The 27,212-nt window shown below is 49.8% G+C and overlaps 1 protein-coding gene across 2 annotated transcripts; it reads right to left on the reverse strand.

Moving 5' to 3' along the window:
- Nucleotides 1–497: 497 nt before the first annotated feature.
- On the reverse strand, nucleotides 498–22,182 carry MOSPD1 (motile sperm domain containing 1). 2 transcript variants are annotated; one of them, XM_068151757.1, is made up of 6 exons: nucleotides 22,078–22,182; nucleotides 15,987–16,243; nucleotides 15,732–15,807; nucleotides 8,328–8,557; nucleotides 4,877–5,038; nucleotides 498–1,962 (listed from the first exon to the last, which is right to left on the reverse strand). In XM_068151757.1, exons 2-6 carry the CDS (start codon nucleotides 16,138–16,140, stop codon nucleotides 1,931–1,933), a joined length of 654 nt encoding a protein of 217 aa, XP_068007858.1. In that variant the 5' UTR covers nucleotides 16,141–16,243; nucleotides 22,078–22,182; the 3' UTR covers nucleotides 498–1,930. The 2 variants fall into 2 exon arrangements, with proteins under 2 accessions (XP_068007858.1, XP_068007859.1); XM_068151758.1 differs by lacking the exon at nucleotides 22,078–22,182 and having other exon boundaries at nucleotides 8,331–8,557.
- Between the last annotated feature and the right edge of the window lie 5,030 nt (nucleotides 22,183–27,212).

Below are 27,212 nucleotides of genomic sequence, written 5' to 3' on the forward strand. Positions count from 1 at the left end.
CAGTGAAGCTCCAAGGATGCAGCTGTGCAGTGGCAGGGAGAGAGCACTGGAAGGCAAGCAGGCTGTCTGCAGCACAGGCTCTGCAACACAGCCCTCTCAAAGCACCCTACTAGCTGTAGTTTTGTTGTTGGTTTGGGGTTTGAATGACCATGAATTCATGTTTGACTTTCCTCTGTCATCTGATACCTGGTGACACAACCTCAGCCCTTCTGAGAACCAAACTGAAGCAACATCCACCACCTCAGCCCTTCTGAGAACCAAACTGAAGCAACATCCACCACCTCAGCCCTTCTGAGAACCAAACTGAAGCAACATCCACCACCCCAGTCCTTCTGAGAACCAAACTGAAGCAACATTTTATTGCCACTTAAAGGCGTCCTTGTGTTAGGAAAATAGAAAGTACAGCGATTAACAGTTCAAATCCAACCCCTCTCTCACTGGCCTCTTCCTCCTTTCTCTGTTATTTCCATGCATCAGCAGAAAAGTGACCCAGAACATGCAGGGAGAAAGGAAGTTTTAATTCCCAGGATGATTTTCATACAGATCAGAGCATATTAATTGTAGAGACTTCTTAGACACCAAGGGGGAGGGGGTTGTGTATGAATCAAGCACAGCAAGAGCAGCCCTGCAGCAGGAAGGGTGTTCAGCTGAGCTCCTCACCCCTGAGCTGCCAAATGAAGGGAAACACTTGTTCTATGAACCAGGATAAATGTTTAATGAATAGAAAAGTGGGATTTGAGCAGGACTGATACAAAAGAAATCCCCCATCTTAGCTGGAAGGGAAGGGATGGTGTAGAGGAATTCCTTTGGTGCTATAATTTGGGCTCTAAAGGTGGTGGTGGTGGGGGGAAGGCTGAAATGTCAGTGTGCAGTGGGAGCTCACCTGCTGCCAACGCTGCTTAGCTCCCACACTGCATGTGTGGATGGAGGTGTGGATTGCATGGGGAGGGCAGATTCAGGCTGGACAGCAGGAGGAAGTTCTGCACAGTCAGGGTGGGAAAACACTGGAACAGGTTGCCCAGGGGTGTGGTTGAGGCCCCATCCTTAGAGACATTGGAGATGACTTGCTGTGGTCCTGGGCAGCCTTGATGGAGTTGCAGGGGTGCCTGGTGCCTGCAGGTGTCCCTGGCCAAGATCACCCTTCGAGGGCCTCCCTTGCAAGCTGCTGCCCTCTGCGGACCTGCACGCAGCCCTGAGGAACGAAAGGCTCTGACTACAGAACTGGGCTTTATTGTCCACAACTCTGATACAAAAGGGCTGTTGCAGAAGTTGTTCTTCCCCCAGGTAAAGATACCCAGCACTCAACAACAGCTTGGTAAGGAGAGGAAGGAAGGAAGTGGAGAGAATGACTTCTTCACCTCAAACTCATGGTTTATTTCACGGCTGCGCCGCTGGAACTGTTAATTTTCTTCCCCAGAGAGTCAGGCTGCTTCTCCTCCTGGGCTGGAGCCAGCAGTGTCATGCACCAGCCTCAAGCCTGTACAACCACCAAGCAAACACCTTGTGGAGGAGACAGTCTTGCTTTTAGAGTGAGCACACACTGATGGGAACACAGACTGAAAGTAACAAACGTTGCTCTAGTAAGGAGTCTGCCGGCGTCGGTTTCCTTTGTTTTGGTTTCTGTCTGTGGGGTTTTTTATACAGTAGGTGTAGATATAAAAGGTGGGTTTGGGTTTCCCCCCCCTCCCCCCCAAGTTATGTTCACAGGTATCACTGAGCCATGTCAGAGCTGTCTTGTTACAGAAGCACCTGCCCAAGTGCCTTGAGTCTTTATTATACAGAGTTAAAATATATTACACTTCTGAAGGGATCTCGAATCACTGCAAGGGGCTTTGCTAGCATCTGAGTGAGCCAAATGGGAGGAAAAGGCAGTCCACATTCATGGTGTGAATACACAGTAAGGTGTTGGACATCCTATTAAACTCATTGCTCATGTTCTCAAAATAACCATGGTGATGAGACCTGCAAGAGAAGAAGGGAGAGCTGAATGCTTTGGCTTTGTCACGTGAAGCACTGCCGCCGCCTGCCCCCGGCCCAGGGCACAAATACACACAGAAGGGAGGGAGGGATACAGGGAGAAGGCATTTAGGGAAGCACTTCACTTCAAATGGTAGAAGTATGGCTCCCAAATTTAATGTAGGCATAGAATCTGAATCATAGAATGGTAGGGGTTGGAAGGGACCTCTAGAGATCACAGAGTCCAACCCCCCTGCCAAAGCGGGGTCACCCAGGGCAGGTCACACAGGAACACACCCAGGAGGGTGTTGAAAGGCTCCAGAGCAGGAGACTCCACCACCTCTGGGCAGCCTGCTCCAGGGCTCCAGCACTCTCCCAGGAATGAAGTTTTTCCTCATGTTGAGGTGGAACTGCTTGGGTTCCAGCTTGTGCCCACTGTTTCTTGTCCTATCACTGGCCCCCAGAGAAGAGAGCCTGGCACCTTCATCTTGACCTCCACCCCTCAGATCCCCCCTCAGCCTTCTCTTCTCCAGACTGAACAGCCCCAGTTCTCTCAGCCTTCCCTCATAGGAGAGATGTTCAAGTTCCCCAATCATCCTCTTAGCTCTCCATTGGATTCTCTCCAGCAGCTCCCTGTCTCTCCTGAACTAGGGAGCCCCAAACTGGACACAGTACTGCAGGCATAGTCTCCCCTAGACCTGCTGGCCAAGCTTCTCCTGATGCACCCCAAGCAACTGTCAAACAAAGGCCCCTGAAGTGCAGTGTCCCTAGTAACTACAGGCCAAAGGAGCTAGAAATGCTGCAGGCAATGATTCATCTCACTACAGGAACACCTGAGATTTTGACTGAGGGCAGTGCAACACTGGCAGACAAGCCAAGATACCAGGGAGGGGGGCTAGTGATGGGCAGCCTAATCCAAATGCTGGATCACCAAGTTCAGGCAGGTTAGCTGAAGGCTCCAAGACATTTTTGCTTCTGCTACTGTGCAGAGTAACTGATCAAAGGCTAACTCCAGACAAAGATGTTAAGTTTCCTTGTCAGTCTGCACAGGGAGCTTTCCACAGCCTCTCTGTTGTGACCTTTAAAGGGGGAGGAAAGAGGCAAAAAAGCAATAATGCAGTGCTCTGTCAGAGGTTAAAACCAATTAAAAGCAGATGAAAGGAGGAAATGTGGGGCTAACAAACCCACTCATGGCACACTGAAAAGTTCACTTTAATTATGTGCTGGTACAGGGAAAAAGTACAAACCTGCAAGTTTTCAGCTGTGAGTTAGATTACATGAGGCAAAGGGGAGTATGGGGGAGAAAAAAACCCACATCAGGACTCCCTGAATCCCAACCTCACCTAACATCAGAACAAAAATTTCCCAGCTCTTAGGCAATCTTCCTTTCTTGCAGGCTCAGCTGATGCTAGTGCAGCAGGCTTTCACTGCAGAGAGCTCAGCTGAAGCCTGCAGATCTCACCATGGATAAAGACATTTCTGAGGCTATTTTACTATCCTGATTTAGTGATCTACTTTATGAAGCTAGAAGCAGGACAGAAGAGAGCTGCACTGCTGCCTTCCATTAGATAAGCAATTTAGCCATTAAGGAGGAATTAGAGCTCAGCTATTTCTTCAGGTCTGTGTTAGCTTTGGCAATCAGTCCTAGCACAACTCCTGCAGGCCTTGGACTCCCTGCACCATCACAGAGCCACAACAGAGGCTTCTGGAAGGTGCTGCAGGACAGCCTGTCCCACTTGTACATGGACTTTCAGTCAAAGGTTTAACTCCTTTCTGTCTAGCAAATGCTTCCCAGATGTACAGCCCAGTTGGTGTGGCATTGGCCTCCCTTGCCACACAAGCCACTTGGACTTTGGTGTGGAAGAAAGTGGGTTTCATCCTCCAAAGAGCAGTCAGCTTTCTGCACCAGCAAGAGCTGCACACAGAAGACTCTTTCCATGAAAACTGAACCCACTGCTCCCAAAGGGATCAGGATCTGCAAGAACTTCAAAGTGAATCTAGAACTAGGCTCAGCTGCTGCAGATGTATGAAGTCAGATGGTTTACTACAATAGTTCCCAGCAGGAACTGGAGTACATTTCAAAACTAGAGATAAACCCAAAGTTGGGATGACTGCAAGCTCCTGATCTGTAAGTACATCCCCATCAGCTCAGGTGAAGAGCAACAAGTGGGTTTTGAACCCACTTCAGCATCCTGCACGACTCAGGCAGCTGAGGGTGTGCATTAACCACCAAGAACTTGCATCCTTCCCCATCACTACCTCACCTCTAGCTCTCAGTTTGAGTCTGCCTAGCTTGCTTCCTTTAAATCATCCTATTCCTGCCAGGTGGGACAGGAGAACTGAGTTGAAGTGGGACTGCTCTTCAAATCTGAAATAGCTATGCAGAAAGAGTCACAGCTGGTGAAATGTGCAACTTGACTCTGTTTCCTAACCTAGCAGCAAGCTCCAGCTCAGGAAGAACTGGGGATGGTGGTGGGCTCTCGGGAAGGCTTTGCAACAACTGACTTCTACACACTTCAGCTGCTTATCAGGAAGGCAGTGAATGGAGCCTTTCAGAGCAGATGGAGAGGGCAATGAAATAACAGCAGAGACTGAGGTTCTGCAACAGAGCACCTCTCTATGTCAATAAAAGCATAAGAAACAGCACATTCCATTCAGTTTTGCTGGCAGATGACTGCCCTTGGCTGGTCATCAAATGAAGGTGGAATTAACACGCTGAGGCCTGTCTGTGGTGAGTATCAACTCGAATCTGATCTAAAGCACACAGAACAGCTAGGATGGCTGCAAGTGAAATGTAAGCAGGGATGCAAACCAGAACTGTAAGGGTGATGCTCGTTCTGAAGCCACTGGCAGAGAAAGGAGAAGCTTCTCAACATCAGAGGAGCTGCAGGAAGGCGTTTACCCAGTCCCAGCTACTTACCTAAAACATAAGCAGCTACTAACTTTTGATTCACGCTTAAATGGAGGTAGAGAGGCACCAGGGATTCCATTTCCCCCAATGTAGGTAGCATTAGTGCTGCAACACACACTATTCCTAGGAAGACTGTTAGTAAACTAGGTCCCGACGAGGCAGTTCTGTTTTCTGAAACACAAGAGAGAAGCCAGCGGTGAGGAAGGGCACAGCAGCCTCCAAGGCTCTGCAGTGCACCACAGCTGCAACACCCTGAGGTTTTCTTTGCCCCTTTGGAGTTTGGAAGGGGATGGAAATCAACTTTTCAACCCACCCTCCTAAACTGTCTGCCTTTTGGAGGGAAGAAAGCTGCTCCTTGTGCTGACGCTGGGACTTGTTTTCACACGGCTTCCCAAACCCCTCCCCCCCCCGACTCCGTCTGGAGGGACAGAGCCTGCCAGCCCCAGGAGCTGTACACACAAACACAAACTCCTCACAGCTGGATGAGGAAGCGGTGCTTGAGGCTTCAGCGTGCATCCTGACTCTGCTCCCTGCTGGGTGCCTGCAGCAATTAGCAATCGCTTAGGAAAGAACACCCAGAAGAGCTGCACAGGCAGAGAACTGCTTCCACCTCCAGAGTAAAACTTGGCTACAGGACAAGCAGAGATTCCTGGGCCAGATCAGTTCCCCTTCTTTCATTAGGGGCTGCACCTGCCAGAACCAGTTGCCAGCAAAAAAACCCAAACCAACCAAGAATCGGGAATATTTGAATCTTCCTCTAAACACTGTGAAAGTGAACAGTGCAACATCCCCAGAACAAGGGCACACAAACTAGAGCTGAACTCTCCCTCCTATGCTTTATTGTGCTGCAGTGGAACAGCTGGAACCCCCTCAAAGGCACAGTTGTGTAATCTTTGAAAGAGCTGCTAACATCTTCAGTGAATCCCTCTCACCAAACTCTCCAGGCTTGCTGGAAACCAGCCAAAGTTTTCATCAAGCCCTTCGAGCCTCAGTGACTAGCAACATGTATCCTGTTTCAATTCCAGGAGCCTGGGATTTCTAGGTTGCAGGTTAGAGGGCAGAGACTGGAGCTGCTGGGTAAGCAAGCAACAGAATGGAGTCACCAAGGCTTTTCTAAGCAGAGAAATAGCACTTGGATGAAGACAGGCTGTCCAGGATGGTTCAAAACTCCTCTACTGGAAGAGCTACCACCAGCAACATTTAGTGCTGAGGAGCCAGGCAGCCAGGGCTGGTGGAGACAGGCAGCCAGGGCTTGGTGGAGCCAGGCAGCCCCCTGAGGTTGCTTTAACCAGGTACCCTACTAATAACTATCCTGCAGGGGGGGTTTCTAGTGAAAGGTGTTTGACCAGCCAACAAACTAAACAGTCAAACAGTTTGGGTTGAACAGGAGGAACACTCAAGCAAATTCAGCTGTTTTCTAGAGCTGATATTTGTTCTTGTCATGAAAAGTTAAGCAGGGACAAGAACATTGGAGTGTGAATCAATGAAAGGAACAAGAAGGGAGGCTGCCAAGTGGAGAAGCGGTTTAGGTTTAGATCTGGTACAACTTGATACTTTTTCTATCTCCCCCTGCCCCTTTTGGTCCAGGTTTTGCCCCAAGACTGCTGATTCACCTCCTCACCTATAAAGCATGCAGAGTTTTCTGCTAGCCAGGGAGCTTCTCTATGTTTGTGAGGCAGACAAAGGAGCACTTCAGAAGATGTTCTGGCAGTATTTCCTGCTCCTCCGGAAATGGAGGATTAAGGCTTTGGAACAAACTCAGGAGGGGCATATGTTCTGAGGGAGCCCAAGGGGAAAAAACACCCTACCATCCCTCTGCAGGCAAATTCCCATGGGCTGCACCACCACTCCTGCACCAGGGGAACAGAAAATGGACTCTCTGAGGTCTGAGATGGGGCAGCAAAGGGGCTTGGTTAATCAAGCCAGCAGAATACAGAATTAACCAGGTTGGAAAAGACCTTTGAGATCATCAACTCCAACCTAACACCACCCAATCATCTAAACCATGGGCTTGATTAATCAAGACAGCAGAATACAGAATTAACCAGGCTGGAAAAGACCTTTGAGATCATCAAGTCCAACCTACCACCCAACACTCTGTGATCAACTAAACCACGGTACTGAACCATGGGCTTGATTAATCAAGCCAGCAGCATATAGAATACAGAATTAACCAGGTTGGAAAAGACCTTTGAGATCATCAAGTCCAACCTAACACCTAACTCCATCCAATCAACTAAACCATGGTACTAAACCATGGGCTTGATTAATCAAGCCAGCAGAATATAGAATACAGAATTAACCAGGTTGGCAAAGACCTTTGAGATCATCAAGTCCAACCTAACACCATCCAACCATCTAAACCATGGGCTTGATTAATCAAGACAGCAGAATACAGAATTAACCAGGTTGGAAAAGACCTTTGAGATCATGAACTCCAACCTAACACCATCCAATCATCTAAACCATGGGCTTGATTAATCAAGACAGCAGAATGCAGAATTAACCAGGTTGGAAAATACCTTTGAGATCATCAAGTCCAACCTAACACCTAACTCCATCCAATCAACTAAACCATGGTACTAAACCATGGGCTTGGTTAATCAAGCCATCAGCATAGAGAATACAGAATTAACCAGGTTGGCAAAGACCTTTGAGATCATGAACTCCAACCTAACACCATCCAATCATCTAAACCATGGGCTTGATTAATCAAGACAGCAGAATACAGAATTAACCAGGTTGGAAAAGACCTTTGAGATCATCAAGTCCAACCTACCACCCAACACTATGTGATCAACTAAACCATGGCACTGAACCATGGGCTTGATTAATCAAGCCAGCAGCATATAGAATACAGAATTAACCAGGTTGGAAAAGACCGTTGAGATCATGAACTCCAACCTAACACCACCCAATCATCTAAACCATGGGCTTGATTAATCAAGCCAGCAGAGTATAGAATTAACCAGGTTGGCAAAGACCTTTGAGATCATCAAGTCCAACCTAACACCTAACTCCATCCAATCAACTAAACCATGGTACTAAACCATGGGCTTGATTAATCAAGCCAGCAGAATACAGAATTAACCAGGCTGGAAAAGACCTCTGAGATCATCAAGTCCAGCCTATCACCTAACACCATCCAATCAACTAAACCATGGTACTAAACCATGGGCTTGGTTAATCAAGCCATCAGCATAGAGAATACAGAATTAACCAGGTTGGCAAAGACCTTTGAGATCATCAAGTCCAACCTATCACCCACCACTATCTAATCAACTAAACCACGGCACTAAGTGCCTCATAAGCAGAGCAGCCATAGTCTGGGCTCTTGGACACTGTCATCTGCCAGCCATAAACCCAACCTTACAGGTACATGAGAAGAACTGCTTTTGAATGTATCCCAGTGAGCTATTGATAGCTGATTCAGAAGACAGGAGGGGTAAAAGATTTCAACTACCTGGTTGACACAAGGACTGATCAAAAAAGACACTTTCAGCCAGGTGCTCTTTTATTCGTTTTTCCTCCTCTTCCTTTTGCTGTTGTTGCTCCTTTGCAGATGGAAGCAGAGTGGCAATGATCTCCTTTTTCCCCAGTGCTTTCCTCTGGCTCTGCTCAGACACTTGCAGGCGGAATTTGTCTATCACACCATAGTAAGCAGCGCGGACATCTCTGTGACGGATGACGCTGCAGAGGGAAACACCCTGTTCAGTCAGGGGAACTCAGCAGAAGCCTGGCTCCTGGGCAGTGACAGCCCACATCCCTCCCACAAAGACACACTGCAATAGGCCAGATCCCTGCCACCTCTGCCAGCACCCACAGCTCTCGAAGATCTCATCTTGCCTTCACTTCCCACCACCCCTTCTGCCTGCTCTGGTTCCCGAATACAGATGATTTACTGGCTGGCCAAAAAGAAGAGGTAATTCAGAGAAAGGGTTGGAAAGGACCTTGAAGATCATCCAGCTCTCCTACTAGACCAGGTTGATTAAGGCCTTGTCCACCCCAGCCTTGAACACTTCCAGGGAAGGGACATTCATGACCTCCCTGGGCATTCTGTTCCAGTACTGAATCCTAGAATGGGCTGGGTTGGAAGGGACCTCCAAAGGCCATCCAGTCCAACCCCACCTACAGTCAGCAGGAACATCCTCAACTAGAATCATAGAAACAGTAACTTTGGAAAAGACCTCAGAGAGCATCAAGTCCAACCTGGCACCCAGCACCTCCTGGCAACTAAACCATGGCTCCAAGTGCCACATCCAGTCCCCTCTTGAACACCTCCAGGGATGGGGACTCCACCACCTCCCTGGGCAGCTCATTCCAGTGGCCAATCTCTCTTGCTGGGAAGAGCTTTCGAACTTTCTCCTCATCTCCAGCCTCAACCTCCCCTGGCACAGCTTGAGACTGTATCCTCTTGGTCTCTTCTCCCAGGCACCCAGCACCAGAACAACCCCCACCCGGCTACAACTAGATCAGGTTGCCCAGAGCCCTGTCAAGCCTCCCCTTGAATATCTACAGGGATGGGGCCCCAACCACCTTCCTGGGCAACCTGTTCCTGAGGGTGTTTCATCACCCTCATAGCAAAGAACCCCTTCCTAACACCCAGTCTAAATCTGCTCTTCCCACTGCAGTACACCTTTGCCTCAGTCTGAGGCCTAGCTGCCAATTTGCATGAAGCATCAATTCGCTGAAAGACACTTTCTCTGTCAAAGTTGTTTGATGCTGATTGGGGAGGGGAAGGGAGGGGAAGGGAGGGGAAGGGAGGGGAAGGGAGGGGAAGGGAGGGGAAGGGAGGGGAAGGGAGGGGAAGGGAGGGGAAGGGAGGGGAAGGGAGGGGAAGGGAGGGGAAGGGAGGGGAAGGGAGGGGAAGGGAGGGGAAGGGAGGGGAAGGGAGGGGAAGGGAGGGGAAGGGAGGGGAAGGGAGGGGAAGGGAGGGGAAGGGAGGGGAAGGGAGGGGAAGGGAGGGGAAGGGAGGGGAAGGGAGGGGAAGGGAGGGGAAGGGAGGGGAAGGGAGGGGAAGGGAGGGGAAGGGAGGGGAAGGGAGGGGAAGGGAGGGGAAGGGAGGGGAAGGGAGGGGAAGGGAGGGGAAGGGAGGGGAAGGGAGGGGAAGGGAGGGGAAGGGAGGGGAAGGGAGGGGAAGGGAGGGGAAGGGAGGGGAAGGGAGGGGAAGGGAGGGGAAGGGAGGGGAAGGGAGGGGAAGGGAGGGGAAGGGAGGGGAAGGGAGGGGAAGGGAGGGGAAGGGAGGGGAAGGGAGGGGAAGGGAGGGGAAGGGAGGGGAAGGGAGGGGAAGGGAGGGGAAGGGAGGGGAAGGGAGGGGAAGGGAGGGGAAGGGAGGGGAAGGGAGGGGAAGGGAGGGGAAGGGAGGGGAAGGGAGGGGAAGGGAGGGGAAGGGAGGGGAAGGGAGGGGAAGGGAGGGGAAGGGAGGGGAAGGGAGGGGAAGGGAGGGGAAGGGAGGGATGTAGGCCTGCTAACACTTGGAGAGGTGATGGCAAAATTCTAGGGGTCTGGGGAAAGCAGGCTCAAAGCTTTGAACTGTACTTGCTCAGGAGCAAAACTCATTCCCTTTATGTACAGCAGGCAGCTAGCTGTAGAGGGATGTTCCAAATCAGAAGCCTACCCTCAAGAGCATGTAACAGTGCAGCAAAAAAAAGTGACAGCTGTGCAGTAAAAATGGCAGCTCTGTGTCTCCAGACATTTCTCACCTCTTTTCCAGTGGGTAAACCTGGGTCTCAATGGCAGAGCTTTGTGCTGTCATCAATCTAGCTGCCTTGAGCACGTTTCACAGCCTGCACTGAAATGCAGGCTGCTGCAGATACCTCAGCAGCTCCCAGGGGCTATGCTGGGTGCAGCAGCACAAGCTGCAATCAGATCTCAGATTGCAGTGTAGAAATCTAACCTCTGAGTCCCAGCTTGAGTCACTTATTCTCTTGGTAAACCTTCTCCTCACTGTCCAGCAGCCACTCCTGCTCTGCTGTTTTAAACACACTGACCAAGGTGGCTCCCAGCAGTCAGACAGCTGCTGCAGTCTTTCTAGTTTCAGGGCATTTCATGGGGGGCAAAAAATGTCTCTGTGGGACCTAGAAAAGGCAGAGGTTTAAAATAACAGTGATCAAAGGCAACCAGAGAGCTCCAAGCAGTGCTCTGCTCAAGTGCCTCCTCTCTGCAGCTATGATTCACTATGGAAGTACTTCTCTAGCATTAAAAAGTCACACTCAGGTTTTGAATCTGTATCAGCTCTTTGGGTTCATATGGATTGGAGTTATTTTCCTCCCCCCTCCAAGTGGAAAACTTTATTTGGTTGGTTGGGTTTTGGGGTGGTTCTGGTTGGGTTTTGGGGTGGTTCTGGTTGGGTTTTGGTTGGGTGTGTGCAAGGCCATTTTAGACTGCAAAGATAATCCTCTGAAAACAATACCCACATGTAAGAGATTTGGCCTTAGGAAGGCTGCCCTCTCCTGAGAGATCAAGAAATGCTTTTACCCTCAGAAACATAGAACAGAAGTCTTAAAAATGCTTCCAGAAAGCTGTTTTTGTTTGTTGATTTTTCATGACATGTACACTAAACTGCTGCCAGAGCCAGGTTTGTGTGTCCAGCCTTCATTTAAAAGCACTCTATCTCCCATCACTAACACACAGATTCACAGGATAGTTTGGCTTAGAAGGGACCTTAAAGCTCATCCAGTTCCAACCCCTCTGCCATGGGTAGGGACACCTCCCACCAGCCCAGCTTGCTTAAGGCCTCATTCAACCTGCCTTGAAGGCCTCCAGAGAGGTGGCATCCACAGACTCCCAGAGCAACTTGTTCCAGTGCCTCCCCACCCTCACTCCAAAGAATTTCTTCCTAATCTCCAGTCCAAGTCTACCTTATTCCAGCTCAAAGCCATCACTGCATGCTCTTTATAAAAAGTCCCTCCCCAGCTTTCTTGTGGCCCCCTTAAGGTACTGGAAGGCTGTTCTAAGGTCCCCCCTGGAGCCTTCTCTTCTCCAGCCAGTGCTTGTAACTGGTATCTGGATTGAGCAGAGCATTCAACAAGGAACCAGACTGTGCTCCCCTAAGCAAGAGGGCTGCAGGAATGTATGTAGTTTTACATCACTGTAGAGGCAGGCAGAAGAGTGTGTTTGTGACAGGCTTTCAGCAAGCTGAGTGGTGGCAGGGCAACTGCCTTCACTGAAACAAAAGGCTATCATTGGAGGTGTTCAGGAGGAGACTTGATGGGGTGCTTGGTGCCATGGTTTAGTTGATAGGTGGGTTGGATTGGTTGATGGGTTGGAGGTGATGATCTTGAAGGTCTCTTCCAACCTGGTTTATTCTATTCTATTCTCCACCCCCCACCCCAATCCTAACTCTCACAACCCTCAGCACATTAGAAGAGCAAATTCAACACTTATTCCTTCCCTTCCCAATTTTGTTGCCACTTTTAGTGCCATGGTAGTACCAACCTAAACAGAACCTTTACATAACACTGTGCTGGGAGAACATGCCTCTGCTGCCAAGCAAAGAGATGTCTTCTGCAGACCCTTATAAACAGATACATGCTCCTGTTTCCTTTTAGAGGCCATTGCATAATTGGAAGCTCTGTAGAATATCTGTTTATCTGGCACATGGCCATACTTGCATAGTACTGCTCATATCCTAGCAGTAAACACTGCCCCTTAGGCAGCAGCCACTGGAACTGGACAGGGTTTGTGCTGCACAAAAGCACTCCCCTGGGATCCTGCATATGGCACATCAGAATAGAATAAACCAGGATGGAAGAGACCCTCAAGATCATTGTGTCCAACCTATCATCCAACACCACCTAATCAACTAACCCATGGCACCAAGCACCCCATCCAGTCTCCTCCTAAACACCTCCAGGGATGGTGACTCCACCACCTCCCTGGGCAGCACATTCCAATGGGCAATTACTCTTTCTATGAAGAACTTCCTAACATCCAGCCTAAACTTCCCCTGGCACAGCTTGAGAGTGTGTCCTCTTGTTCTATTGCTGCTTGCCTGGGAGAAGAGACCAACCCTTTGAGATCATCAAGTCCAACCTATCATCCAACACCACCTAATCAACTAACCCATGGCACCAAGCACCCCATCAAGTCTCCTCCTGAACACCTCCAGTGATGGTGACTCCACCACCTCCCCAGGCAGCCCATTCCAATGGGCAATCACTCTCTCTGTGTAGAACTTCCTCCTAACATCCAGCCTGAAGCTCCCCTTTATTCAATAAAAAAAACCCCACATTTGTTTAGGGTTAACCAAAAATAATCAAGCCTGTGTAAATGTCTGCCCAAGCCTGCCACAGCTCCCTGATACACTGCTATCTTTTGACCTGCTTCCTTCCATTTCAGTGCCCCTGCCCACTGAAAGGTTTCAGTTCCATGTTTGAAGATTTCCTTTCTCTTGAGTGAGCCTTTTGATTTTTTTCCTCATTACACCTAAGGAAGAGAGTCTGTTCAGCTGCTTTATCTAACAAGGTTTGTGGGTTGTTGTTATTTTTTCCACTGTATGACCATTTGTCAGCCAGAGATTCCAGGTGGTGTTTCAAATTGCTATTCAGGAAGCCCAGTCTGCTCTTTTAAGTATCATAGTATCAGTCAGGGTTGGAAGGGACCACAAGGAACATCTAGTTCCAACCCCCCTGCCATGGGCAGGGACACCCCACACTAGATCAGCCTGGCCAGAGCCTCATCCAGCCTGGGCTTAAACACCTCCAGGGACAGGGCCTCAACCACCTCCCTGGACAACCCATTCCAGGGCTTCACCACTCTCATGGGGAAGAACTTCCTCCTCACCTCCAGCCTGAATCTCCCCACCTCCAGCTTCATTCCATTCCCCCTAGTCCTATCACTACCTGAGATCCTGAGCAGTCCCTCCCCAGCCTTCCTGTAGCCCCCTTCAGATACTGGAAGGCCACAATGAGGTCACCTGGGAGCCTTCTCTTCTGCAGACTGAACAGCCCCAACTCCTTCAGTCTGCCCTCATAGCAGAGGTGCTCCAGCCCTCTGCTCATCCTCCTGGCCCTGCTCTGGACACCTTCCAGCACCTCCAGATCCCTCTTGTAATAGGGGCTCCAGAACTGGAGGCAGTACTCCAGGTGGGGTCTCAGCAGAGCTGAGCAGAGGGGGAGAATCACCTCCCTTGCCCTGCTGGCCACACTTCTGATGCAGCCCAGGATCTGATTGGCTTTCTGGGCTGCAAGTGCACACTGAGAGCTCCTGGTGAGCTTCTCCTCCCCCAGCACCCCCAAGTCTCTCTCCTCAGGGCTGCTTTCCAGCCAGTCCCTGCCCAGCCTGGATTTGTGCCTGGGATTGCCTCCACCCAGATGCAGGACCCTGCACTTGCTCTTGTTGAAGCTCATGAGGTTGGCTTGTGCCCACCTCTCCAGCCTGTCAAGGTCCCTCTGGATGGCCTCCCTTCCCTCCAGCCTGTCTGCTGCACCACACAGCTTGGTGTCATCAGCAAACTTGCTGAGGGTGCACTCAGTGCCACTGTCCACTTCCTGCTTTCTTTAGTTCTAGCTGTACATCAACACAGAAACAACATGGAAGATGAAAAGAGCTGGTCTATTTTAGCTTGTGGATCTGTTCTACTTTGAATGACAGCAGCCTACAGAACTTACACATCCTTTTGGTCACTTTATTCATTTCCTCTGTTATTGGGCTGGGACCAGACAGGGGGGAAAAAAAACAAACCAAACAAGTAAAGGGGAGACTGAGATCTCCAAATAAGATGTGGTTGGGATGAAAGGTAGGCAAAAGTAGCTGTATGAAAAGTAGCCCAGGAAAGTGTGCTCAGCAGAACTGCAAACATTTTTGCTTTGCCAAGCTGCAAACAAGTATTTCCCATGCAGGACTCTCAGTGCTGGGAGGTCTTGCTTTCCTTGTTATTTCTAACCAAAAAAGTGCTCAGAGGAGTCTCTCATTACTCTCACTGCTGGTTTACAAACTATACTACAGGATGAATTTACTACCATTTCAGTTATGCCTGATAGAGAGTTCCTCTGACACTATAATCCTCTGCCCTTGAGTAAAAGAACAGCAAAGACCAGATGGCAACAAGAATATGGGAGATGAGCAAAACACTGTACTTTCACACAGCTTATGCATATATTCAGGGGTTCATGATTTGGGACCCTGAAGATCATCTAGTTCCAACCCCTCTGGCAGTCTCAAGCTGCACCAAGGGAAGTTTAGGCTTGAGGTGAGGAGAAAGTTCTTCACTGAGAGAGTTGTTAGCCATTGGAATGGGCTGCCCAGGGAGGTGGTGGAGTCACCATCCCTGTAGGTGTTCAAGAAGGGACTGGACATGGCACTTGGTGCCATGGTCAAGTGGGCATGAGGTCCTGGATGACAGGTTGGACTTGATGATCTTTGAGGTCCTTTCCAACCTTGTTGATTCTATGATTAGCAAGGTTGCTAAAGGTTGCTCAAGGCCTCATCCAACCTCACCCTGAACACCTCCATGACCTCCCCGGGCAGCATCTCAACCCCCTCACTCTAAAGAGCTTCTTCCTCCTATCCATGCTGACCCCCCTCACTCTAAAGAGCTTCTTCCTCCTATCCATGCTGACCCCCCTCACTCTAAAGAGCTTCTTCCTCCTATCCATGCTGACCCCCCTCACTCTAAAGAGCTTCTTCCTCCTATCCATGCTGACCCCCCTCACTCTAAAGAGCTTCTTCCTCCTATCCATGCTGACCCCCCTCACTCTAAAGAGCTTCTTCCTCCTATCCATGCTGACCCCCCCTCACTCTAAAGAGCTTCTTCCTCTGATCCATGCTGCCCTTTACCACCCCTTAAATAAGAAATTAAGGCAATACAATGTTGTACATCAGAAAAAAAACCCCAACCCCACCCAACCAGCTGTATACTTACATATCAACACAGCACTGAGGCTTCACTGCACCTGTAGCATCAACCACCGCATATTTGTTTGGAGTTGTACAAAGAACTGCAAGGAAAAGGACAGCAGTGGTAACAAAAGCAGGAAGGCACACCTCACCAGCTCCATCAACAGACCCAAGCAAAGAGTTTGGTCTGGTAACAAACACACATGTTGTTACACGAGTCATAAGTGGATCCAAAGATCACCAACTACCCCTTAAATAGAACTTAGCCTGAGGAACCCACCTTTGAATTTTAAGGCAAACTCATAGGGGTTATATAGAGTCAACACCTGCTTGTGTGTTGACTGGTCATCTGCATAAAATATAAGTTCTGTAGGAAAAACAAAAACAGGAAGATTTCCTTCCACTAACTCTGGCTGTCTTTTTTGTTGCTGCATTGGCACTGAATCCTCCTTGCTGCTTCTTGGGCGCTTACGAGTTTGTATCCTCAGAGACTTCAGTTTTTGAATCGCTTAAGAATCCCAAAGCATTTTGGCAATTCTAAAAGGGAAGGAAAAACCAAAAAAAAAAGGGGGGGAACAAAAAACAGGGAAAACAAAACAAACAAAAAAGAAAAACAAACAGAGAGAGAGAAAAGGCAAGAAGGTTATTTCCATAAGTCCATACTAAACCGAGGCAGGCAACACAGGTGTTAAAAAACATCAATCCAATGCTTGGCTATGGATCTGCTTTTACTTAAGTGCCCTTAAAAACACAGAAATGGGGGGAAAAAAATGATACTTGCATGGGGGGTTCCATCTGTTTAACAGCCAGCTATCAAATACATGGATAAGCACTTCTCCAGCGTATCACAGCAGTACTGTGGGGTCCCACTCCAGACCAGAGCCTTAACACCAGCCAAACACCGCCACCGAAAAAGCTAGCCCACCCTCGCCTCAGGACACGACCACTTGAGTTAAAAACAGAGCAGAAAGGAGGAAACACAAGGACATAAGACAGCAGTAGTCACTGTGTTAGGCAGGTGAGCTTCCTGGATGAGGTGTAATAAGGCAGGTGTCCGCTCAGGTAGGCGCTGAGGTATGTCAAACCCCTGAGATTCAGACCCAAAGAATGGGGAACACCTTCACGCCTTGCTTGGACTCAACAACTGCTTGGCACTCACAGGCAGCGAGCTGAAAAATAACTGGCATGCACACCACCAGACAGACTTGGGACTATTTGATTCAGATCTGCCACTGCTGTCTCTAACCCAAGTGTAACCCTTGCCGTTCTCCCTCTGCCACCCCTCCCTGGTTTGGTTTTATTTTGAGTGGCATTCCTGAACTAAAACCAGAACCCATGACCCCACCAAGCAACAATCCCAAATGTAATTCATGAGAGAAAATGAAGGCCAGGCTCCTCAGCACACATACCACTGACTTGACACACACTCCAGCCAGAACAAAGTGAAACAGCTACACAGCTATTTCCCCTCAAGAACATCACGTGGGACCGTATCTCCTCCAGGTTAATTATCAAACTGGAGGTGTCCTCCCAGGCTTAACTTCGTTCTGCAGTAGAAAACGTTAAAAGAACAAGAAGTTCCTCCTGACTCATTGGCTGTCATTTCCACTTATAGTATCATTCAGGGTTGGAAGGGACCACAAGGATCATCTAGTTCCAACCCCCCTGCCATGGGCAGGGACACCCCACACTAGATCAGCCTGGCCAGAGCCTCATCCAGCCTGGGCTTAAACACCTGCAGGGACAGGGCCTCAACCACCTCCCTGGACAACCCATTCCAGGGCTTCACCACTCTCATGGGGAAGAACCTCCTCCTCGCATCCCAGGAAGCTCTGTGAAACAAGGGCCATTTTCAGCTGTTCTCCACTTTGCCTGCGCCTTAAGCAAGGTAGCTTGTGAACTCTGCAGCAGTGAGCGGCCCCGGTGTTCTGAACAACCAGAACTCAATGCCCGCTTCTGCATTCTGAACATTCACATTTCCAAGCACCAGATGCCTGAAACATGACACAAGCTCAGGTGTTTCCTGCTTGAAACGTGACACCAGTTGAGGTGTTCACTAGAGTGTACCTGTCATACCTTCAGAGTTGCAGGCTCTGATTCTTACTCACAGGCTAGGGTTTAGAAATGCACTGCTGTTTTAAAGCAGCACATCATCCCTGTAGAATTTGAACTCACAGCTTTTACTGGGAATGCCCTGCCCCGAGATCCAGTTTCTTTTCAGAGCACAGGTTTGTTTCCATTGCACTGAAACGCTACTAATAATATTCTGAAAACAAATCCCCAACGACGGTGTTCCAAGCTGATGTTCTGCTACCTTATTAAGCAGAGTCCAGAAAAAGAACTAGCTCTGTCAGTGGCAGTTTAGGTTCCTGGTGCCTCTCAGAATTTTGGTGAATCCCTTTTGCTTCAGAAGGGATTAACAAACTCTGGCAGCACTTCGTGCAGCAAGTGCGAGCAGCATTTCTTGAACAACTTTACGTGCCATGGCCAAGTGAGATCCATTGTTCCAGACAGACATATTGAGGCAATATGAAGAGCTAACATTTGTAAATGCCAGCTTGCAGGAACACAAGAGAAGTTGTTTTGAAACTTCTCATAGGCAGAAGGTTAAGAATTTGGGTTCCACACCCCCCAAAAGTGAGTTCAGTGTAGTATGCAGCACGCACATGGGAGAATCTTTGCTTCTCACACATACCTGTACTACATCCATTGTGTGTGGCAGGAAGAAAAGCAATCTTTGAAAGCTACAAAAGGGTGGGTTTCTTCCCCCTAAGAAATGCTTTAAACCATGTAACCAATTGTGAGCTACTGCTAGGTATTTTTAAGTGGAAAAAGATATATAATAATGAAGATCATTTTGATGCTTTAGCTTATTTGAACACTCCACGTGTTTTATTCTGATACCTGCCATCACACCACAATTTCAGCATCCTCTGCTCAGCTAGCAGCTGACTGCAGGTGTCCCAAACCCCACAGATCCCAACATTATTGGAGGTATGGATCACTAAGCCTCCTAACCAGCTCGGTTTTCTCATGCAGCCATTGAAAACACAATTCACAAACTTCCCAGGACTCCACAAGTTGCAGGAGGAAGGGCAGCAATCATTTCTAAAGTCTATCCTGGGACTGCTTCCTTTTATTTAACTTGGTTGGATGAGAAGTTACCACTCAAACCAGCAAAAGGAAAGCCTGGCAAACCCAGTCCTACAGCAGACACGTTTGCTGACACAGCAGTGTCATCCAGAAGATAAATGTCTGGGTTTCTAAGCAAGCAAGCAACCAGTGTCCTTTTTTGAGATCATCATTTTGGCTTGTTACTCACCTTATCTCACCAAGTGGCATCACTGAAAGTACTCTTCCCAAAGCCTGCATTATAAATGACAGATCTCCTGGGGAGACTTGATGGCTCAGTATTGACAACAGCATACCCATCACATTGCACACGTCAACAAGAAACTGTAAGGGCTTTTAGAGAGGAAGGCTGTGCCATCAGACCTTCTCTGCACAGCTTAACCCTAAAGCAGCACTGATGGTCAGAACAAGGCTCAGCAGCCACCTGCCTTCAGAATCACACAGAATCACCATGGTTGGAAAAGACCTTTAAGATCATCATGTCCAACCATTATCTAACTCTGCCAGGGCCACTATTACACCATATTCACGAGCACCGTATCCAGATGGGTTGTAAATACATTCAGCAACAGGGATTCAACCACTTCCCTCGGCAGCCTGTTCCAATCTTTTGAGAACCCCTTCAGCGTAGAGGTTTTTCCTAATGTCCAACCTAAATCTTCCCTGGTGTAACTTGATCCCATTTCCTCTTGTCCTACAAGTTGTGACTTGCCAGAAGAGACCGACACCCACCTCACCCCAACCTCCTTTCAAGGAGTTGTGGAGAGTGAGGAGGTCTCCCCTCAGCCTTCTTTCCTCCAGGCTAAACAACTGCAGTACCCTCAGCTGCTCCTCACCACACCTGTTACCCAGATCCTTCACCAGCTTCCTTGCCCTGCTCTTGACTCACTCCAGCACCTCAATGCCTCTATTATACTGCAGACCCAAAACTGAAACCAGTATTCAAGGCGTGGCCTCACCAGTGCTGAGTACGAGGGGACAAACTCCTCTACTCCTGCTGACCAAGCTATTCCTGAGGCAGACCAGGATCCCCTTTGCCTTCTTGGCCACCTGGGCACACTGCTGGGTCAGCACACCTGGGCCAACCACTGAAAGGACACTTGCCTGCCGCAGCACAGCAGATTCTTACCACCACCACCACCACCTTTGAATGTTGTGGTCAACGGTCACCGAGATTATTTGCACGACGTTAAAAGCAAACCCAAGTGTTTGTACCCAAGTGTACAAACCCAAGACCTGTGGTCTGAGCTCCGTGACCTACACTGCACAGATGGGCTTCTCCTTGTTCTGCCAGCGAGACTCCCCTGCAGGGGCAGGATGTGCCAAACGCAAGGCTCAGAACAGGACACAGGCCGAAGTGTGACACCTGAGCAACGCCAGCTCGCCTTCCAGGGCTCTTTGAAATCCAGACAAACTATTGTCACTGCTACATGTTATATTTGGTTGTTTTAGCACAATAAGGATCTTTCCTCCCTGAAGTTACTAAATATATACCGCTGGTGTCACAATAGCAGGGATCTGCCAGCGTTTCCTTTGAAATCCCTTCCTTTAGAAATCAAACTCGAGAGAGAGAGGAAAAAAAACCCCACAAAGCCAAACGTTAACTTCTCCCTAGGGTCAGAAACACCACCAATTGTGATTTGTTTTCACTTAACAAGTATCTGCTGAGAAAATAAATCAAGGGAGGAAGTTTTGTGTTCCACTTTTAACTGCCAACAGCCCCATCACCACGGGCTTCCGAGGATGTTTGCTGGGGTTTGTTTCCCTCCTAACGACTGCAAATAACGCTATAGAATGTCACCCAGTAAACACTTTATTCAGAAATAAGATCTTTACAGTTCTAATCTCCACCTTTTTTCCCCCGTTAAAAACCGGCTGATTACAATGTAATCTGGTTTTGATACATTTCACAGCCTACCCCCGAAATCTACACAATAAGCCTTTCTACAGCGCGCAGTCACCGCGCTGATGCCTTTTGAGAGCCTGTTTACAAAACAAACCACCGAGTCCTCTCCAGAACTCCCTCTCCTGCCGAAGCTGAGCGAGTCCTTGGAGCCCCGCGTAAACACAGCGCACTATCTGAGGCAAACCTGGCAACATTCTGTTTCTCCCGAAGTTTTCGAAGGCCTCAACGTGCACTTGCGCAAGCCAATGTTTAAACTACCTGCAATTACTCGGGAGAGTCACCAACGCTCGGAGCACAGAGCCCAGCAGCCAGGATGGCTGCATTCCACTACGGCTAACTCCGTCACTGACACTCCATGACCTTGAGCGAGTTGGTTAACCTCACCTCGGTTTGCTAACCTACGAAGGCACACATTCGGCCAAGTGTTTAAGTAGGTGGATAGTCACCTTTAAACTGGCAGAACTGCTCCGATACTCTGCAAAGCCCGGGCCAAAACAATGCTACTGTTTACCTCTTTACAGGCTGATGAGAAATGTAATTAATAACTGTCTCCAGGATGCTGTAAAATTAGTCTGAGTGTTACCTATTAGCACGGATGACTACAACACACACAAATCGTGTTGATACTGACAGCAAAATTTATTAGGACCACTTCCCTCCCTCCCCCCCCCCCCCCCCCCCTTCATTTTTCAAATGCTGAAAAGGTGACAGCCACACAACAAATACTCAAATGCAAGTTAAGAGGCATGCAAAAGCAAGGGAAAATGAAATGACAGCTGTGCATCGCTTTTGATCCATTCTCCCACACAGTTCTGAAGAAACCCGCGGAAGGCTTTCAAGGGCACATCATCTGCTTTAGTTTCGATTGTCTCAATTTCAGGTCGTGTTTAAATGCACCAAACAGGCTGTTTTTAAGTCGTGTGTGGTGTTCGTTAGTGCTACGTGGCCTTTCCCCCTGTCTCGGGGCAGGTTGGAATAAATACTCGGCTCGAATGCCAAGATGCCACAGATTAACGGAGGAAAACACTCTTTCCTCAAAGAGCTACGGGCGGGGGGGGGAGGCAGCGCAGTTTGAGTCTCCAAAGCGCACCTACTGCAGGCAGAGCCGCGGCAATAACTGCACACACTTAATTGATCCTCTTTGTTCTCCAACAACCTGCAGCAGAGATAAAGGCTGAGGCAGCTGCGCTCTAACGGCCTCTCGCCACAGCCTGCGCCCTGCCGGTGACGATACCGCAGCCGGCAGCTCCGCCGTCCTGCACGGCTTCCCCTCCGACACCTCGGGGCCGCTGCCAGCGAGCCTCGGCCTCACCGGCAGCCAGCCCACACTCACCCCCTCGGGACCGCGCGGCTCCGGCTCTCCGCTCCCCGCCGAGGAGCCCCGCGGGTGAGAGGGGCCCAAGCGGGCACGGCGGCGCCGAGCTGCCGGGGGCCCTGGAGCGCGGCCGCCGCCCCGCTCCGCCTCACGGCCCTGCCGACGGGAAGAGCCGCGGGCCGCCAGCGCTCCCCACCCGAGCCGGCACGGCCAGAACTACCGGCGCCGGAGGACAAGCCCCGCTCTCCCCGCTGAAGGGGAAAGGAGGCCCGGCCTGTCACGGCCCCTCACCGCCCAGGCCCAGCTAACTGCCCTGGGGACCGGGAGCGCGGGGAGGGGGGGGCTGTCGCTCCTCTCTCTCCTCCCTGCGCCCCATCCCGGAGGTGTCGCGCTGTGTCCCTCGCCCCGAACTCACTCACCCCTCCGGGGCCGCTGGGTGCGGGCTCGGCGGCGCCCCCTTTGTCCGCCGCCGCCCCCCCCGCCCCCCGCCTGCTCCCGTCACTGCAGGTAGCGTCGTCGCTATGGCTGCCGGGATGGCGGCGGCCTCCCCCTGCCGGCGCCAGCCATCGCGAGCGGGGCAGCGCCCCGCCCCCTCCCGCCCCGCCCTGCCCTGGGCACGCCTCCGCCTGCGCCCGCCCCACCGCCATGTTGGCTCGGCCCGGCCCTGGGCTTGGCTCGCCTCGGCCCGGCCCGGGCGGCGCGGGGTTGTCGGTGTATGTCCTAGGCTCTGTGTCCTTGTTCGTCGGCTGCTTCCTCGCGGGGGGAGGGCAGACGCCTGACTCCCGGCCTGCAGCGCAGCGCCGGCGCTATGGGTGTGCTTTCCGGGCTGCAGAAGAGGGAGGCCCTAGTGGTGGGAAGCGGGGCGGGATGCAGCTGGCCTGGCTCTCCTTTCCTATGGGAAGTGTTTGTTTGTTTGTAATTAATTTACCTCATCTAATGGTTTTCGAGGTCTGACCCACCCCAGAATGGGCTCCTGGCCCCCTCTCAGGGCTCTCGCTGCGGGTCACTTGGGGCCATGCCGCTCCGGCTTCAAGCTCCTTTGGGCTGTGGGGCTGCAGCGGTTGGGATTTGGTTTACAAAGCGTGGGGCAGGAAGGGTCAGCCTGGCTCAGCCTGGCTCACCTGTCTGAGCACAGAACAGGGAACAGACATCGATGAGCCTCTCATCGTATAGCAGCAGGGCTTCGATGGGGCACGTCGGCTCTGCAAACTCGGTTCCTGTTACCTTTGTTCCATATTCCTCTTGTTTACTTACCGTGTATTTATTAAATCAAACTATTGCTCGACTTTAGCTCATTTTATGCTTTGGTGTTTTCTTGTCTGTTTTTGTTTCCTTGGGTTTTTAAGCCTTGCATGATTAAAAAGGCAGCAAGTGTAGTTGCCACCTAAGAGCATCCCCAACTTTTTAAGGTTGCTGGTGCAGGAAAAAGATTTGTGGTGTTCAGCTGGGTGAATAATTTAAGGTTTCTATTAAGCCAGCCAGTCAGCAGGCTTGGAAAATCCTTTTACCCATTACCAGACTTGACCCACCGGTAAAAAGAACACACGTGGATGGTGAGATAAGCACAGCAGCCATTAGCATTTCACAATAGTGTCATGAAACACCCCAGGACAGGAAGGAATACAGTGGTTTTCTTAACTTAAAATCGTGGAAGATACTAGGTTTATTAATTTTTTTTTTTTTTTTTAATTTTCCATTTAGCATCTTGACCAAGATGTGTCTTTTAGCACCCATCTTTTTGCAATGCTACACCTTGAATACTGTGTTCAGTTCTGGGACCCTTAGTTTAAGAAGGACATTGAGAGACTTGAAGGTGTCCAGGGAAGGGCAATGAGGCTGGGGAGGGGTCTGGAGCACAGCCCTGTGAGGAGAGGCTGAGGGAGCTGGGGTTGCTTAGCCTGCAGAAGAGGAGGCTCAGAGGAGACCTTCTTGCTGTCTACAACTCCCTGAAGGGAGGTTGTAGCTAGGAGGGGATTGGTCTCTTCTCCCAGGCAACCAGCACCAGAACAAGAGGACACAGTCTCAAGCTGCGCCAGGGGAGGATTAGGCTGGAGGTGAGGAGAAAGTTCTTCACCGAAGAGTTGTTCACCATTGGAATGTGCTGCCCAGGGAGGTGGTGGAGTCCCCATCCCTGAAGGTGCTCAAGAGGGGATTGGACTTGGCACTTGTTGCCATGGTTTAGTAGTCATGAGGTCTGTGGTGAGAGGTTGGACTCGATGATCTTTGAGGTCTCTTCCAACCTTGTTGATTCTATGGTTCAGTGATTCTGTGGTTGCCTGGGAGAAGAGACCAACCTCTACCTGGTTACAACCACCCTTCAGGTAGTTGTAGAGAGCAAGAAGGTCTCCCCTGAGCCTCCTCTTCTCCAGGCTAAGCAACCCCAGCTCCTTCAGCCTCTCCTCGTAGGGCTTGTGCTCGAGGCCTCTCCCCAGCTGTGTTGCCCTTCTCTGGACACGTTCAAGTGTCTCAATGTCCTTCTTAAATTGAGGGGCTCAGAACTGGACACAGCACTCAAGGTGTGGCCTAACCAGTGTTGAGTACAGGGGCACAATGACTTCCCTGCTCCTGCTGGCCACACTATTCTTGAACCATCTCCAGGGATGGTGACTCCACCACTTCCTTGGGCAGCCTGTCCCACATGTCTGAAAAAGGACATTAATGAGCCACGTTGGTATTTTCATCCAGCTGATTTACAAAGACTTTCAGGATCTCTAAAAGCAGGTTTTAGGTCTCCCTTCAGGAGTTACTCAGAATTCAGCTTCGGTTTGTCTCTCACACATTTGTTGTGTACATCCACAGCCCACCTGCTGAAAACCAGCAGTGGTGCTGGCCTCCTCCTTCTGCCACCCATATCTTGCTGCAGCTTGCTTCTCAGTTATTTTGTTAGTTTAAAAGCCTGGTGTTAACTCCAATTAATGTGAAAACCTGTATGGATACCAGCAGGAGTCAGTGCTCTGTTGTCCTTGTTGTTAGTGCCTGATGCTTCAGAAAGCACAAACCCCGCATCTCTGACAGTAATTCTGCAACATTGCAGCCTTACTCCAGACATTATTAAAGGTATTCCTGTGCCAGCAGTATTGAACCAGCACTGATATATGCAAAAAAATTTACAGACCTGCTTTTGGGGCCACTCACTCCCAGAAGGACATTGAGGGGCTGCAGCAGGTTGACAGAACCTGGGGAAGGGTCTGGAGAACAGGGCTGGTTCAGAACAGCTGAGGGAACTGAGGTTGTTCAGGCTGGAGTAGAGGATGCTGAGGGGAGACCTCATTGCTCTGTACAGCTCCCTGAAAGGAGGTTGGAGTGAGGTAGGGGTTGGTCTGTTCTCTGTAGTGTCAGGTGATAGGACAAGAGGAAATGGCTTCAAGTTGCACCAGGAGAGGTTTAGTTTGGATATCATGAAAAAATGTCATTGCTGCAAGAGTGGACAGGGATTGGCACAGGCTGCCCAGGGCGGTGGTGGAGCCCCCATCCCGGGAGGTGTTCAAAAAGTGTGTGGACATGGCACTTGAGGACATGGTCTAATGGCCATGATGATGTTTGGTTGATGGTTGGATCAATGATCTTAGAGGTCTTTTCCAACCAAACCAGTCTATGATTCTGTCATTCTGAGATTGGTAAACTCACTGGTGCTGAGCAATTTGGTTTGGGGCATGCACTAAGCCTGCCTTGGCACAGCCCTACTGCTCCTCTCCCTGCCTTGCCAGCAGGGCTCAGTGCTTTAGGGGGGGTGAAAAAAATCACCACCAGGATGTCTGTGAGTGTGCCCACATGTCATGTACTGTGATTAGACTGCTCTTCTGTGATGTGGGAGATGGAGACCACTGCCATGTGACAGAACAAGGGGACACAGTCTCAAATTGTGCCAGGGGAGGTTCAGGCTGGATGTTAGCAAGAAGTTCTTCGCAGAGAGAGTGATTGGCCATTGGAATGGGCTGCCCAGGGAGGTGGTGGAGTCGGTGTTCCTGGAGATCTTCAAGAAAAGCCTGGATGAGGCACCTAGTGCCATGGCCTAGTTGATTGGATAGGGCTGGGGGATAGGTTGGACTGGATGATCTTGGAGGTCTCTTCCAACCTGGTTGATTCTATGATTCTATGATTCTATGATTCTCAGTTTTCTCTGTTTTCCTTAGTCCATGGTTTAGTTGATCAGATGGTGTTGGATGATGGGTTGGACACGAGGATCTTGAAGGTCTCTTTCAACCTGGTTAATTCTATTCTATTCTATTCTATTCTATTCTATTCTATTCTATTCTATTCTATTCTATTCTATTCTATTCTATTCTATTCCATTCCATTCCATTCCATTCCATTCCATTCCATTCCATTCCATTCCATTCCATTCCATTCCATTCCATTCCATTCTTTCACAGACCGAAATGCCAGGTTGGAAGGGACCTCAAGGATCTTCTGGTCAAAACTTTCTAGGTCATAATAATGATTTCTTTCACTTTCTCGCCTTTTGGGCTGCTCTGTTTTGTCCAAATAATTAATTATTTGTGGGGGCAGAGGCAGACTGAGGTTGCATCCCTGGCTGGGATGCTGATAAAGCTGGGAAGAAAAAAATTGTGGGTGAAGAACTAGTCAGAAATACAGATGCAAGGGTGCAGAGACACAGGATGCAGTAGGTAATCTGCAGCAAGTTTGTCAGCTCGCATGGTGTGATCTGAGGTGTGAAAAAAAAACTGGTTCCTGTAGCTAATGTTTGGTCCTCTGATTTTTTTGTTACCTACCATAGAAACCACTGAGGGTTCCCTACCAGCATTGGCTAGGCTTCTGTTACATAAATATTGCCTCCTTGCAGCACGAAACCTGAGACTGGAGCCTGCAGATAGAGACTGCTCCTGAATGACTCTGTGGTGGTTTTGGTTGCTGTGGTGATTATCCATCTGTTTAAATACTTCATATGGGAGACTCTCAACTCCTGTCTATCATGGAGAAGATTTTCTGAAGTTGTGAGATACACAGCACCATGCCTGCTCCCTGTCATTTTCACTCCCAGTGGGCAAAAAGTTCCACTTCCTCTGCCATGGCATAAGGACACTGTGTAGCATCTAGATACAGAGGGCATGGCTCTGGGGTTCTGTGTTCGCTGCTAGCCCAGGATGCCTGTCCCATTGGCACGTGTGTGACACTGGTACAGCTGGAGAGGC

Source organism: Melanerpes formicivorus, unplaced genomic scaffold (genome assembly GCF_026170545.1).
Source record: "Melanerpes formicivorus ecotype bairdi unplaced genomic scaffold, bMelFor1.0.p_v2 SCAF_22, whole genome shotgun sequence".
Lineage (NCBI taxonomy): Eukaryota > Metazoa > Chordata > Aves > Piciformes > Picidae > Melanerpes > Melanerpes formicivorus.